Here is a 15,339-nt window from a genome sequence, read left to right as displayed (position 1 = left end):
TTAACAGCATTTTCTCAGACTTGTAGGTTTGCAGCCACTCTTGACTGCCCTGACTATCCTATCCTACCCTATTCCATAATCCGTGGCTGGCCCAAAATTACCCAAAGGTTGACTGACAGTCCAGTGCTGAGCTACTAGAAATGACATCTGTGACTCCATGGTTAGGCCATTTTTGGAAAACTGCTTTCAACTTTGGTCTCCCTGCTATAGGAAAGATGGGTGTTAAACTTGAAAGGGTGCAGAAAAGATTTACAAGGATGCTGCTGGGGTTGGAGGGTTTGAGCTATGGCAAGAGGCTGAACAGACTGGCACTATTTTTCCTGAGGTGTCAGGAATTGAGGGGTGACCTTGGAGATGAATAAAATCATGAAGGCCACGGATCGCATGAATAGTCGAAGTCTTTTTCCCATGGTAGGGGAATCCAAAACTTAATATGAGAGAGGAAAGATATAAAAGGGACCTAAGGGGCAACTTTTTCATGCAGAGGCTAGTGCAAGTATGGAATGAGGTGCGAAATGAAGTGCTGGAGGCTTGTGCGATTATAACATTTAAAAGGCATCTGGATGGGTACATGAATGAGAAGGATTGAGAGGGATATGGGCCAAATGCTGGTAGATGGGATTAGATTGATTTGGGATACCTGGTCGGCATGTATGAGTTGGACCAAAGAGTCTGTTCCCATGTTGTACAACTCTGTGACTTTATGACATTGTTTAGATGAGATCACAAGCCAAGGCACTGCTTGCCCTGCCAAATGGACCTAATTAATCCCAAGGAGGTTATGCCTGTTTTCCTGGCTGATATTTAACCCCGAGTCAATATTACAAAATCAAGCTATTTGGTCATTCCCATGCTGTACATTGGAATTTATTTTGTGCAAATTGGTGGTGTTTGTTACATTACAACACTGACTACAGTTCAAAAGTAGTTAATTGACTGTAAAGTGCTTGTGGCTGTAAAAGGCACTGTATAAATGTAACCTTATCACTTTTAAATTGAAAGTATAAGCTCATAAATGGATAGTAAAAGGGAGACTTCTGGGGAACAAAAATAGATCATTTCCATGAATTTTATTCTTTGAATTTTCTGCATATTGATAGTTATTACCTTTTTTTATGGATTGACCTGCAAAACAATTACTGTCAACAATTAACATCAATTTGAGGAAATAAAATTCTAAACACCTGACATCACGCCAATTACTGTCAGTTACCTGTGCTGCTACATTTGGCTGGGATTATGTTTTCCAGAGTGTGGTAACTCTAAATTAGCTTCCAAATTAGCTTTGTGGCAACTATCAAAAATCTTTTGCTTTTGTTTAAAACATTATACATATTTTACAACTTTCTTAAATGTATTTAAGTTTTTAAAAGAAACTTTTTAAAATACTCTACGATAGATAATAGATGTTTGACATTTCAACATTAAACATGGGTCACCAGGAAGTGAGAGGTGAATTATCAATTTGAGTACTAACCTGGCCAGAAACTGCCTTTGCAATGCAACATCCTTTTTGCACTAATTTGGCATTTACATTTGCAATAAAGGTACTGTGTTGTATGCTCAATATCCAATTTCATTTAGAAATACTGTTCCATTTATCTTGTGATTGATTTATCTACACTACAAAGTGCCTTCAATATTTTTCCATCCCCAAAGTATTTGTTGAGCGACATCTGCCTGACTCTTAAACCATGAAGTATGAAAATCAATAAAATATTGTTAGGAAAACTTTGGTAGACCTTTTTTGGAGCTGAAATTTCCCATTTTTCTAATTTAATGAAAAGCTCAGGTTTGCATGTTTTTCTGGTAAAATTACTATTGAACATTTTCAGTTTAGAGTTCTTCCCTTGCTAGTTTTTTTTTCTAGACATATATTTCACTTTCAATCTGTTTTTTTCCTAGAATTTCCATTCCTATCAAAACAGAATGTGTATCTTGTGGAGCTTCTGGAATCTCTTATGTTCAGGAAATCAAGCACTGTAACCATTCCAAAGGAAGTATATTAAGGTAGATGTACATATCAGCGTTTCTATCAAAATAAATGTCCGCAGTTCATATTCTTTTAAATTTATCTTTTTAGTTTGTAATTCCTGTGTAACTAATGGGGATCAATGTGAAAGTTTTTACATCTAGATAACTCTAAATATGATTTTGCAAATCTTCCCTGTAATGGTCACAAAAGTGTAAAAGTTACGCATGGGAAAAGCTCATCTGTTTAAGCTTCTAGCTCCCAAGCATGCTATTTCTTTCTTTTCCTTCTGATATCTATATACTTTTACACCGTTTTATATCTATAACATCTATTATACCCATTATTTTAGATTCTTCACATGACCAATAATGAACAGATTGCTCAGTGTTTTAGAGACTAAAATGAAGTACATGTAACTGCACATGATTCCTCTGTGAACTTAAAATACCAATGAAATAACTGTTTAGAGCAAATGGGGTCTATTTTTGCTGCAGTATCCTAGATGTGATAAAGAGATTGATGTCTGTAAATCCCATTGTTACTATCTTGTCTGCTTTAAAGCTGCTGCTAGAGTTTCTCAAAACAGATTATTTTGTAGAATTTCACTTCTTTAACTTTGTGAAGTTTAACTCCTTTGGGGGATATTGAATTATGGGCAGCTTTTCTTCATTCATGATGTCACTGGAGTCAAACTTTATGTTGTCACAGGAAGGGAGTTCTACATAGAATATCTGTTCCAAAGCAGCTGCAGGCAGCAGCTCTAAAACAAACAACAAGGTAACAAAGGGTGACTTGAATAAATACTGGTAAGTGTCAAAATATCTGTCTGTTTTTCTGTGAAAAAAGGATTATGTGGCATTAACTCAGCTATGGTATAATAGCATGAAATGTAATGACGTTGGTATCTGTCCATATTGTTAGTAAATTAGAATAATGAGAACTTAATTAAAATAAAAGCGTAGGAATATTATTTTTAAAAATAGTGTGGAATTGTGGGCCCATAATCTTAACCCAGTGTTCAAATTGCATAATTAATCAGAAGGTAATCAAACAATATATTTATTTTGTAAATCTCTCAAACAGCAATAATGAGAATAATGTTTTCCAGGCATAGTAGATGTTAAAAAAAAACTGTTAATGCTTTTTTTATTACTCACAATCTTAACTTAGAAATATGTCACTATTCTGCACTGTTGCTGGATTAAAACTGTGAAATTCTTCTCTGTTTGTTTTGTGGGTGTGCGTACACCAAATGGTTCAAGAAAGTAGCTCATAACCCCTTCTTGCAGATAGTGAGGGAAGGATAGTAAGCACTGACCAAACCAGCAAAGCCCACATCCTCTGAAAACAATTATGAAGAAAAGGTGGTTTTCAACCATGCTTTCCATATTCCCTACTGACAGAAAACTCAGGAAAGCTCTTCCTCCTCCAACAACCTCTGAGATTGCCTTTCACTTATCATCCCCAACACTCCACTGGCCACGCGCACACAGTAATGAGTCCCTTTCCTTTGTGGCAGATAAAGAAGTAATTCAATCCATAATTTCCATGCAAACCCCAAAGAGAGCTGTTCAACCCATTATCATAGTTCATCGCTTGGTCGTAACCTTCTAAGTTCTGCCACTTTCAGTACATATCCAGATAGGTTTTTTTTGTACTGAATCTTTCAGACTTTGTGTTCAAGACCTCCTCCAATGTCTTGAGTGAAACAATCTCTTTGCAACTCCCCTCCAGCCATTCTCCCAGATCCTTTAAGTCTCTATATCTTGGTTATTCTTTGCTAAAGCAAATAGATCTTCCCTATCTACTGCATCCATAAGTTTAATAATTTTATATACCATAATTATATCTCCCCTTGGTCTTCTCTATTACAAAGAAAACAACTCTGACCTATTCAATCGGTCCTCTTAGATCTGCACTGTACCGTATCAGCATTTTCACTTATTTTTACAATACAGTGGCTCGAATTTTACATGGTATTCTGTGGCCTGACTGGTGTTTTGCACAGTTCTAGCATAAAATCTTTACTTTTACATTTGCCTTAGCTAAAAGCAGAAGGTGCGTTATGTGGCTTTTTAAAAAATTGTTTGCGGAATGTGGGCGTTGCTGACAAGGACAACATTTATTGCCCATTCCTAGAGGACAGTTAAGATTCAGTTACATTGAAGTGGGCCTGGAGACATACGTAAGCCAGACTATGTAAGGGTGATAGATTCCCCTCCCTAAAGGACATTAGTGAACTAGATGGTTTTGTTTGACAAAGAAGAAGGTTACCTCAGATTACAGCAGGATCTTGATCAGATGGACCAGGGGTTAAGAAGTGGCAGATGGAATTTAATTCAGATAAATGCAAGGTCCTACATTTTGGGAAAGCAAATCTTAGCAGGACTTATACACTTAATAGTAAGGTCTGAGGGTGTATTGCTGAACAAAGAAGTCTTTCCTTTATTGGTCAGAGTATTGAGTACAGGAGTTGGGAGGTCATGTTGCGGCTATAGAGGACATTGTTTTGACCACTTTTGGAATATTGGGTGCAATTCTGGTCTCCTTCCGATTGGAAAGATGTTGTGAAACTTGAAAGGGTTCAGAAAAGATTTACAAGGATGTTGCCAGGGTTGGAGGATTTGAGCTATAGGGAGAGGCTGAACAGGCTGGACCTATTTTCCTTGGAGCATCGGAGGTTGAGGAGTGACCTTATAGAGGTTTACAAAATTACGAGGGGCATGGATAGGATAAATAGACAAAGTCTTTTCCCTGAAGTGGGGGAGTCCAGAACTAGAGGGTATAGGGTTAGGGTGAGAGGGGAAAGATGTAAAAGGGACCTAAGGGGCAACTTTTTCACGCAGAGGATGGTATGTGTATGCAGTGAGCTGCCAGAGGAAGTGGTTGAGGCTGGTACAGTTGCAACATTTAAAAGGCATCTGGATAGGTATATGAATAAGAAGGGTTTGGAGGGTTATGGCTGGGTGCTGGCTGGTGGGACTAAATTGGGTTGGGATATCTGGTCAGCATGGATGGGTTGGACCAAAGGATCTGTTTTCGTGCTGTACATCTCTATGATTCTATAACTGACAATGATTACTATTAGGTTAGCTCTTTTTTTGTTCCAGATCTTTATTAAGTTGAATTCAAATTTCATCATCTGCTATGGTGGGATTTGAACACATGTCCCCGGAATGCTAATGCAAGGCTCAGGATTACTAGTTCAATAATATTATCACTGCGTCACCACCTCCGTCTATCACTACATGACCACCTCACCCTTTAATCACTACTTATCTTTAGTTTGCATCCAAGGATTTTTGGGCATGCAGTCTAAGTTCCTCTATTCCTTTATACTTCTCAGTATCCAATGACTTATTTCATTCTTATACCATGCCTTGTTTGACCTTCCTAATTGCACTTCATTACACTTCACCAAGTTGTTATTCTTCTGCCCAAATGACCAGCCTATTGATATTTTCTTGAAAACTACAGCCTTCTTCCTCATCAACAATCAGGAAACCCAATTTTTTATCACTTTCAAACTACTTAATTATTGCCCCTACATTTAAATTGACATCATTGATATATATTACGAAGAGAAAGTGATCTAATACTGAGCCTGTGAAATCCCCATTGAAAACAGTACTCCAGGCTTAAAGCCACCCACTGGCTATTACCCTTTGCTCCCTGCCGTTGAATTAATTTTGAATCCAACTCATTCTTACTGGGCTTTTATGTTACTGACTAGATGGAATATCATTGCTATTACTTCAAAAATAAATTATTATAGTCTTTGTTGTCGCAAGAGTAAGATTCTCCTCTTGTTATATTTTCTTCTTTTTCCCTAATTTGGTTCTTCTGTACCTTCCTCATCTGAGATTGTTTTCAGGTAATCATCCATGTCATTGTCAAAAAGATTGAATATATGCAAATTATTTTCACTCTTTTTCCAAAAATAGTACTTGTCTAGCATGTTACATATGAAAAAGCTGGCTTGAGAATAATGAACAAGAAGCTGTATTATTGCAATGTGCTCATTTTACTGTGCCTGTATCAATGTTGAAAAAAGCTACCAACAACATAACACGGGATAGAGTTTCCACTATCGGCATATTCAGGAAAATGTGACAGTTAAATGTATAAGACATCTGAGCATGAGTCGGCCATAAGGCCCTATGAGCCTGCCCTGCCATCAATAAAGATAATCAGCTGATCCTTGACCTCAGTGACACTTTTCCAACATATATCCCTTGATTCCCTTTGAGACCTTTGGCTGAGAATTGATTGGCCCCATTATTTCAGCATGATCTTTGACCTGCCTGCTCCCATTCAGATCACGATGGACATGTTTCAAGTATCGTCCGAATGAATGCATCGTTGACCTGAGTGGCTCCTATGCTGCTTTCTACTCCTGAATATATGTAAGGCCCGAGCTCACAATAGGGAGGACTCAGCAATGATGCTTGCAGAACTGATGGAACCCTGCTTTACTTAAAAGCAGTTTCTATTAAAAGGAAAGCCACACAATAAGGTTGTTGCAATGTAACCTATTGCAAAATAAACAACAGGGTAAACAAATGGACTCATAATTGAAGATTTGATGTTGGAACCATTGGAAGCAGATGGGTTGGAGGAAGGATACAATAGGGGTTTACAGATGATTAGGAGGCCCTGAAGGACAACCCTCAAGGAAGTGAATGGAGGTGACAAGGAGTGCCAGCGATCGGAATCTAAACCTGAGCATCAGGTAGCCGAGCCGGAAAAGCTCTCATGACCTCATGTAAGTGGTCAATGTTAGTGGATGTATTTTGCTTGGCATGACACTGTGCACCCATCAAATCACCAGCCTGACACACATACAATACTCATCCCGCAACACCTCTTGGAACTCAGGACTCACCTTGAACAGCAATATGTTCCACTTGATCCTCACATACCTACCAATGCAGTCAGCCTCTCACCCATCTCTTGCTGTGTCTAGTTATTCAGGACATCACCTCAACATGATGTGGCAGACACACTGACATTTTGACTTCTCACTTGGAGAATTAGGTAATGCACAATAGAAGTGACCAGAGCAGAACCAGCAGTTCTTGAGTTTGACTAAGAAGATGGTTTTCTGCATCAAGGGGTCAGTTGATGTTCCTGAGAACATTGCAAATGGTGACATTTTCCTGCATTTTGCTGTGTGGCTTAATGAGCAAACTATTTCTGATGTGGCAATGGACCTACTGGTTCCAACTCCTTCACACTTTCCTCATGTCAACTATTCTGAGTTCCTGTTTCCAGACACTTACAGACTTCCAGTTGTCCAGTAGCAGGAGGTCAAGAAGAGCAAAGAGCAACAGCACTGTTCTGAGGAAGAGAGCCTGTCAGTTGATCTAACACTTAGCTAGCAATGCAGATACCAGTACTGTACACATTTTAGAGGCTAATATAGAAGTTGAATCAAAATGTGCCATCTTGGCACGAGTAGCTTGCAGCTACATCAGGGGTAAAGGTTGATCTGTTTGCCAGCACACTGAATGTGTGGTGGCAGTCAAATACTGCTGCACAGTTTAGGCGAAGAATTTGATGGCTAGCATACAGGAGACCCCTGATTGGCATGCAGGTCAAGGTACTAGGTGCCATGAGTATTGTTACTAATGAAGAACATGGAGAACTTTGTTGAAATGAAGCCAGCCCAAAAAAACACTTCCCTCTTTCTGTAACACTGTCACAAGTACCTTATGAATAAAATTCCTGAACCATGGGCCATGCGTTCAACTCCCTACTTTGAAGATCTGTGCCAAATTGTACATCCCTAAGATAGTAATCCAACAATCATTACCTTTGAAGTTCCATCAGTAAAAAATATTTTTTTTTAACCAAGTAATTTGTTTTCCAGTGGTGAGCAACCCAATTTAAAGTAATTAAAAATTGCATCAAAAAATGATTCTGAATCATGTACTAGTTCAATGGAAGTCACAGCATATTCATAAATTAAATGTTCTCGTTATAAAAAAGCTTTTGAAAAATGCCTACTGATGCTTGTGATTATGTCAATTTGTGAAATATTATGAATGCTCAAAATTTGAATTAGAAACAAAATGTTGTTAATTTCTCTGGCAGCATTTCTATAGAGAGAAACAGAAGAATATCTGATCAATAGCTTTTTATTACGTCAGGATTACAAGTTGAAGATCTATCCTGAATCAGCAAAATTGTGCAATTTCATCTTGTTTTGTGGGTCAATTCAGGCAACTTGAATCTTGATCCAGTGTGAAAGATACCAGAAAACAATAGTTTAATGGTTCAGTATGTACCTCAGTTGTGTATAAAATTCCCTGTGCTGTTTGGGCAGATTGAACGTGGATTGAGCTGATGTAACCGCAAAAACTCAACTACAACATTTCTTTAAAATATTAAAGCTACTTCAAGCTGATTTCCTATTAGGGCATTCTCAGTTCTTGTTATTTAAGACTGACAGGTAAGGTTGCATCGTAATGTATTTAATCCCGTAATTATCTGAAACTTGATATTGTGAGAAACAAAAGATGTCGCAAATATGGATGTTTAGAATTGTTGCTGAAAATAAGTATCAGAATATCAGAAACAGTAAGTTAGTTACCTTTCTGAATTTTACATTGGTCTTGATATTTCACAAAATGAAGATTTTAATTCTAGTCCTCTAAAACTTGTTTTTTTCATCATTAGTGGTTTAAGCCTAATACTCCAAACATATTATTTGTCTGTCTAAATATAGGAGTGTAGATTCCTTTCTTTGTGTGTGATTTGGACCAGTGACACCATGGGAAGATCTTACGTCATTGGGGAATACAGTGAGAAGTATCTTAAAAGACTGAAAGCAGAAGAGCGATATGGAACAACTGGTATTTTATTAGGGCAGGTAAGCAAACTTACAATATTCAACGAGCATGTTAAGTTTGATTAACTGGTTTTAAATCTAGACTTTATTTGGGACAAAATAATGAGCTTGCATCTATCACCTAAACAAGATAAACCATTTAAAATGTATGAGTTTTTAATATTCCTTTATGATTGAAAATGCTGAGTATATCCCAACACAGTGTAATGAATGACATCAGAAGCGCCTCTGGGCTTGGGAGAGAGTGCTTTACAAAGTGTATTTTAAGTGAATTGACATGAGCTCCTGTTCATTCTCTGTTATTATGTGTTCAGAACACTTGAATAAAGAAGTGTGTCATTTAGACTTTTTAGACTGGCAGTTTTGTTTTGCATCCTTATATCTGTGTACTACATTATCTTCAAAAGGCTGTTCCACAGCAGCCAAATCTTGCAACTTTCTGCACCTAGACTGCAGGGAGCAGTCGGAGGGCAGAGCAGCAGCACAGAGTGAGTGTAAAACTAACTGAACTTGGGGACCGAAGCCTCGTCTGCAGGGAGCAGGGTGAGAACAGTATAAAACTAACTGAGATCAGGGATTGCGGCTTAGTCTGCAGGGAACAGAGTGAGTACAGTATGAAACGAATTGAGCTCTGAGCACATTGTAGCTGTGAGAAGAACCTGGAGTGACATCATAGGGAAGCTGTGACCTGATTGGCTAGTAGGAAATCTGCACTAAATTTTAAAAAGAACTCAGTAAAGATATATTAATTATATAAATTAATAAGGTAATTAAGTAGCGATGGCTGGTCCGGTGATGTGCTGTAGCTATATGATGTGGGAGTTTCCATTATAAACATCAGCAAGTGCTGGTTGCTCGTGGAACTTTGGCTCAGAGTTGATGAGCTGGAATCTGAGCTTCAAACACTGCGGATACATGCAGAAGAGAGAGAGAGGTATCTGGACGCTTTGTTTCAGGAGCCATGTGTAAGTTGGCATAGGGATCGGAAAATTGGGGAAGTAAGCATGGGGCTAAGAGAGTGACGTGGGAAAGAGGGGTTCCATTTCTTGGGGCATTGACATCAATTTTGGAAAAGAAACATTCATTACCGTTGGGATGGTCTCCACCTGAACCAATCTGGAACCAGTCTTCCAGTGAAAAGGATAAATAGGATGGTCACGAGTGAATTCTGGGGGCAGGAGGAGCGGAGGGAAGGGGAAAACGACAGGAAATATAATGGTAAATAGAAAAGAAAGCAACAGACTAACGTGCAGAAGAGTTTAACTACATTGAAGACTGTGAAAGAAGTTAAAAAGAAGGCAACTTTAGAAGATATTATCAGTGGAGATGTTAGAATCAAAAAGAAGGTAGAAAAGCTAGCATAAAGGCACTCTACCTGAAGATAACCTGATGAAGGAGCGGCGCTCTGAAAGTTAGTGTGCTTCCAATTAAACCTGTTGGACTGTAACCTGGTGTTGTGTGATTTTTAACTTTGTACACCACAGTCCAACACTGGCATCTCCAAATCCTATCTGAATGCTGATAGCATTCGAAATACAGTAGATGAGTCAATGGCACAAATCATGATGATTTAGTAGCCATTACAAAGACATGGTTGCAGGATAGTTGCAACTGGAAATTAAATATCCAGGGGCAACAGACTATTCGGGAGAACAGACAGAAAAGTAAGGGAGGCAGAGCAGCTCTGATACTTAAAGATGACATCAGGGTGATAGTGAGAGATGAGTTGAATTTATTGGCACGTGTATCGAGGCACAGTGAAAAGCATTGTCTTACGAGCAATACAGGCAGATTACATAGTTAAGTACCATAGATAGTAAATAATAGGTAAACAGCAGCAAAACCAAAAACGCAGATCCAGGCGAATGTTAAGACATTGTGAGTCCATTCAGTATTCTGAGGGTCCATTCAGTATTCTGAGGGTCCATTCAGTATTCTGAGGGTCCATTCAGTATTCTGAGGGTCCATTCAGTATTCTGAGGGTCCATTCAGTATTCTGAGGGTCCATTCAGTATTCTGAGGGTCCATTCAGTATTCTGAGGGTCCATTCAGTATTCTGAGGGTCCATTCAGTATTCTGAGGGTCCATTCAGTATTCTGAGGGTCCATTCAGTATTCTGAGGGTCCATTCAGTATTCTGAGGGTCCATTCAGTATTCTGAGGGTCCATTCAGTATTCTGAGGGTCCATTCAGTATTCTGAGGGTCCTTTTATTTCTGTATTCTGAGGGTCCTTTTATTTCTGTATTCTGAGGGTCCTTTTATTTCTGTATTCTGAGGGTCCTTTTATTTCTGTATTCTGTGAGTCCTTTTATTTCTGTATTCTGTGAGTCCTTTTATTTCTGTATTCTGTGAGTCCTTTTATTTCTGTATTCTGTGAGTCCTTTTATTTCTGTATTCTGTGAGTCCTTTTATTTCTGTATTCTGTGAGTCCTTTTATTTCTGTATTCTGTGAGTCCTTTTATTTCTGTATTCTGTGAGTCCTTTTATTTCTGTATTCTGTGAGTCCTTTTATTTCTGTATTCTGTGAGTCCTTTTATTTCTGTATTCTGTGAGTCCTTTTATTTCTGTATTCTGTGAGTCCTTTTATTTCTGTATTCTGTGAGTCCTTTTATTTCTGTATTCTGTGAGTCCTTTTATTTCTGTATTCTGTGAGTCCTTTTATTTCTGTATTCTGTGAGTCCTTTTATTTCTGTATTCTGTGAGTCCTTTTATTTCTGTATTCTGTGAGTCCTTTTATTTCTGTATTCTGTGAGTCCTTTTATTTCTGTATTCTGTGAGTCCTTTTATTTCTGTATTCTGTGAGTCCTTTTATTTCTGTATTCTGTGAGTCCTTTTATTTCTGTATTCTGTGAGTCCTTTTATTTCTGTATTCTGTGAGTCCTTTTATTTCACTATTTTGAGAGTCCATTCAGTAATCTGTGGGTCCATTCAGTATTCTGTGGGTCCATTCAGTAATCTGTGGGTCCATTCAGTATTCTGTGGGTCCATTCAGTATTCTGTGGGTCCATTCAGTATTCTGTGGGTCCATTCAGTAATCTGTGGGTCCATTCAGTATTCTGTGGGTCCATTCAGTAATCTGTGGGTCCATTCAGTAATCTGTGAGTCCATTCAGTATTCTGTGGGTCCATTCAGTATTCTGTGGGTCCATTCAGTATTCTGTGGGTCCATTCAGTATTCTGTGGGTCCATTCAGTATTCTGTGGGTCCATTCAGTATCCTGTGGGTCCATTCAGTATCCTGTGGGTCCATTCAGTAATCTGTGGGTCCATTCAGTAATCTGTGGGTCCATTCAGTAATCTGTGGGTCCATTCAGTAATCTGTGGGTCCATTCAGTAATCTGTGGGTCCATTCAGTATTCTGTGAGTCCTTTCATTTCTGTATTCTGTGAGTCCTTTCATTTCTGTATCCTGTGAGTCCATTCAGTAATCTGTGAGTCCATTCAGTAATCTGTGAGTCCATTCAGTAATCTGTGAGTCCATTCAGTAATCTGTGAGTCCATTCAGTAATCTGTGAGTCCATTCAGTAATCTGTGAGTCCATTCATTTCAGTATTCTGTGAGTCCATTCATTTCAGTATTCTGAGTCCTTTCTGTATTCTGTGAGTCCTTTCTGTATTCTGTGAGTCCTTTCTGTATTCTGTGAGTCCTTTCTGTATTCTGTGAGTCCTTTCTGTATTCTGTGAGTCCTTTCTGTATTCTGTGAGTCCTTTCTGTACTCTGTGAGTCCTTTCCTTTCAATTTTCTGTGAGTCCTTTCTGAATTCTGTAAGTCCTTTCATTTCAGTATTCTGAGAGTCCATTCAGTATTCTGATGATATAGGTTCTGTGGGCGAATAAGTTTGAATCTATTTGGGTGGGAATTAGAAATTCTAAGAAGAACTTCACTGATAGGAGTAGTCTATAGGCCACCAAATAATAACGTCACATTGGGACAGGCATTAAACAAAGAAATAACAAATGCTTGTAAAAACGATATGGCAATTATCATGGGGGATTTTAATCGACATGTCAATTGGTTGAACCAGGTCGGTCAAGGCAGCCTTGAGGATGTGTTCGTTGAATGTATCAGCGTTAGTTTTCTTGAACACTATATAAATGGAACTGACGAGGGAGCAAGCTATCCTAGATCTGGTCCTGTGTAATGAGACAGGAATAATTAATGATCTCATAGTTAGGGATCCTTTTGGAAGAAGCCATCACAATGTAGTTGAATTTAGAATACATAAGAAAAGTGAAAGGATAGCATTCAATACCAGGGCCCTGTGCTTAAACAAAGGAGACTGCAATAGGATGAGGGAGGAGTTGGCTAAGGAAGATTGAAAGCCAAGACTTTATGGTGGGACAGTTGAGAAACTGTGGAGGACTTTCAAAGCAGTTTTTCAAAGTGCTCAGTAAAAGTGAAAAGGAAGGACTGTCGGAAAAGGGGTAATCAGCCATAGATGCCTAAGGAAATAAGGAAGGCTATCAAATTGAAAGATGAGGCATACAAAGTGGCAAAGACCAGTGGGAAAAGAAGAAGATTGGGAAAGCTTTAAAGGTCAACAGCACAAAAAAGCTATGAAGAAAAATAAGATAGATTATGAGAGTAAATTAGCACAGAATATAAAGACAGATAGCAAAATTTTCTACAAATATGTAAACCAAAAATGAGTGGCAAAGGTAAACGTTGGTACCTTAGAGGATGAGGAGGGAGATTTAATAATAGAAAATGAAGAAATAGCCAAGGCATTCAACAGGTGTTTTGTGTCAGTCTTCACAGTGGAGGACGGTAGTGACAAGCCAGTAATTGATGACAAGGAGACTAAGATAGGTGAGGACCTAGAAACAATTATTATCATGAAAGAAGTAGTGTTGGGCAAGCTAATGGAGCTAAAGGTAGACAAGTCTCCTGGCCCTAATTAGAATGTATCCCAGGGACTAAAAGAGATAGTGGGAGAAATGGCAAATACGCTCATAGTAATTTTCCAACATTCTCTGGATTCTGAGGCAGTTCCAGCAGATTGGAAAACAGCAAATTGAACACCACTGTTTTAAAAAAAGACAAGACAAAAGATGAGGAATTATCGACCACTTAGCTTAACTTCTGTAGTGGGAAAAATGCTTGAAGCTGTCATTAAGGAAGAAATAGCTAGACATCTGGATAGAAATTGTCCAGTTGGGCAGCATTGTCCATGAAAGGCAGGTCATGGTTAACTAATTTACTGGTGTTCTGTGAAGATATTAGGAGCGCGATGGACAACTAGGAACCGGTAGATGTGGTGTATCTGGATTTCCGACAGGAATTTAACAAGGTTCTGCACAAAATGCTAATACATAAGATATAGCACGGCATTATGGGCAATGTATTAGCATGGATAAGAGGATTAATTAACTAACCAGAAGCAAATGATAAATGAGTGCTTTTCTGGTTGGTGGTCAGTGACCAGTGATGGGACTGCAAATGTTTACAATTTACATAGATGGTTTGGAGTTGGGGACTACGTGTCATGTTTCAAAGTTTGCAGATGACACGAAGATGAGTGGTAGAGCAAATTGTGCAGAGGACTCTGAATGTTCGTAGAGGGACCTAGATAGTTTAACTGAGTGGGTAAAAGTCTGGCAGATGGAGTACAATGTTGATAATTGAATTCATCCATTTTAGTAGGCATAACAGTAAAAAGGACTAATATTTGAATGGTACAAAATTGCAGCATGCTACTGTACAGAGGGATCTGGCTGTCCTTGTGCATGAATTGTAGAAGGTTGGTTTGCAAGTGCAACAGGTAATTACGAAGGCAAATGGAATTTTGTCCTTCATTGCTGGAAGGATTGGGTTTAAAAGCAGGGAGGTTATGTTGCAGCTGTATAGGGTGCTGGTGAGGCCACACCTGGTGTACTGCTTGCAGTTTAGTCATCTTACTTGAAAAAGGATGTAAAAGCACTGGAAGGGGTGCAGATAAGATTCACTAGATTGATTTTAGAGTTGAGAGGGTTGGCCTATGAGGAGAGACTGAGTGGACTGAGATTGTACTTGTTGGAATTTCAAAGAATTATGGGGATCTTCTGGAAATATTATTAAGGGAATAGATAAGATAGAAGGAGGGAAGTTGTTTTTACTGGCAAGTGAAATGAGGACAAGGGGGCATAGCCTCAAAATTAAGGGCTTTAGGACTGAATTAAGGACGAACATCTTCACCCAAAGATTTGTGAATCTGTGGAATTCCCTGCCTGGTGAAGTAGTTGAAGCTTCCTCTTTGAATGTTTTTAAAGCTAAGATTGATAATTTTTTGAATAGTAAAGGAATTCAGGGTTATGGTGAGAGGGTGAAGTGGAGCTGAGGCCCAAAAAGATCAGCCATGATCTTATTGAATGGTGTGGGCTTGAAGGGCCAGATGACCTACTCCTGCTCCTGGTTCTTATATTCTATGTTCTTCTTATGTGGTATAATTTTGCCGATGCACTGATTGTTAACTAGTGTTGAATACAAACTCTAAAAGATACAGTTCAAACCTGATCATTCTGGGGAAATTGAACTG

The 15,339-nt window shown here is 38.6% G+C and overlaps 1 protein-coding gene across 8 annotated transcripts in view; it reads left to right on the top strand.

Moving 5' to 3' along the window:
* odr4 (odr-4 GPCR localization factor homolog) overlaps nucleotides 1-15,339 on the top strand; it is a 119,220-nt gene that overhangs the window by 592 nt on the left and 103,289 nt on the right. For 4 of the 8 annotated variants that reach the window (XM_072573964.1, XM_072573966.1, XM_072573958.1 and 1 more), the window contains exons 2-3: nucleotides 1,906-2,010; nucleotides 8,707-8,849. In XM_072573964.1, coding sequence (XP_072430065.1) covers nucleotides 8,751-8,849 — 99 coding nt within the window. In that variant the 5' untranslated portion in view covers nucleotides 1,906-2,010; nucleotides 8,707-8,750. Of the gene's footprint in view, nucleotides 1-1,905; nucleotides 2,011-2,683; nucleotides 2,782-8,706; nucleotides 8,850-15,339 lie in introns of all 8 variants that reach the window. The other 4 variants (XM_072573959.1, XM_072573962.1, XM_072573960.1 and 1 more) reach the window with 3 other exon arrangements.

This window comes from Chiloscyllium punctatum, chromosome 7, assembly GCF_047496795.1.
Source record: "Chiloscyllium punctatum isolate Juve2018m chromosome 7, sChiPun1.3, whole genome shotgun sequence".
Lineage (NCBI taxonomy): Eukaryota > Metazoa > Chordata > Chondrichthyes > Orectolobiformes > Hemiscylliidae > Chiloscyllium > Chiloscyllium punctatum.
The sequence above is the reverse complement of the archived record's forward strand: the minus strand, read 5'-3'. Positions and strand labels throughout refer to the sequence as shown.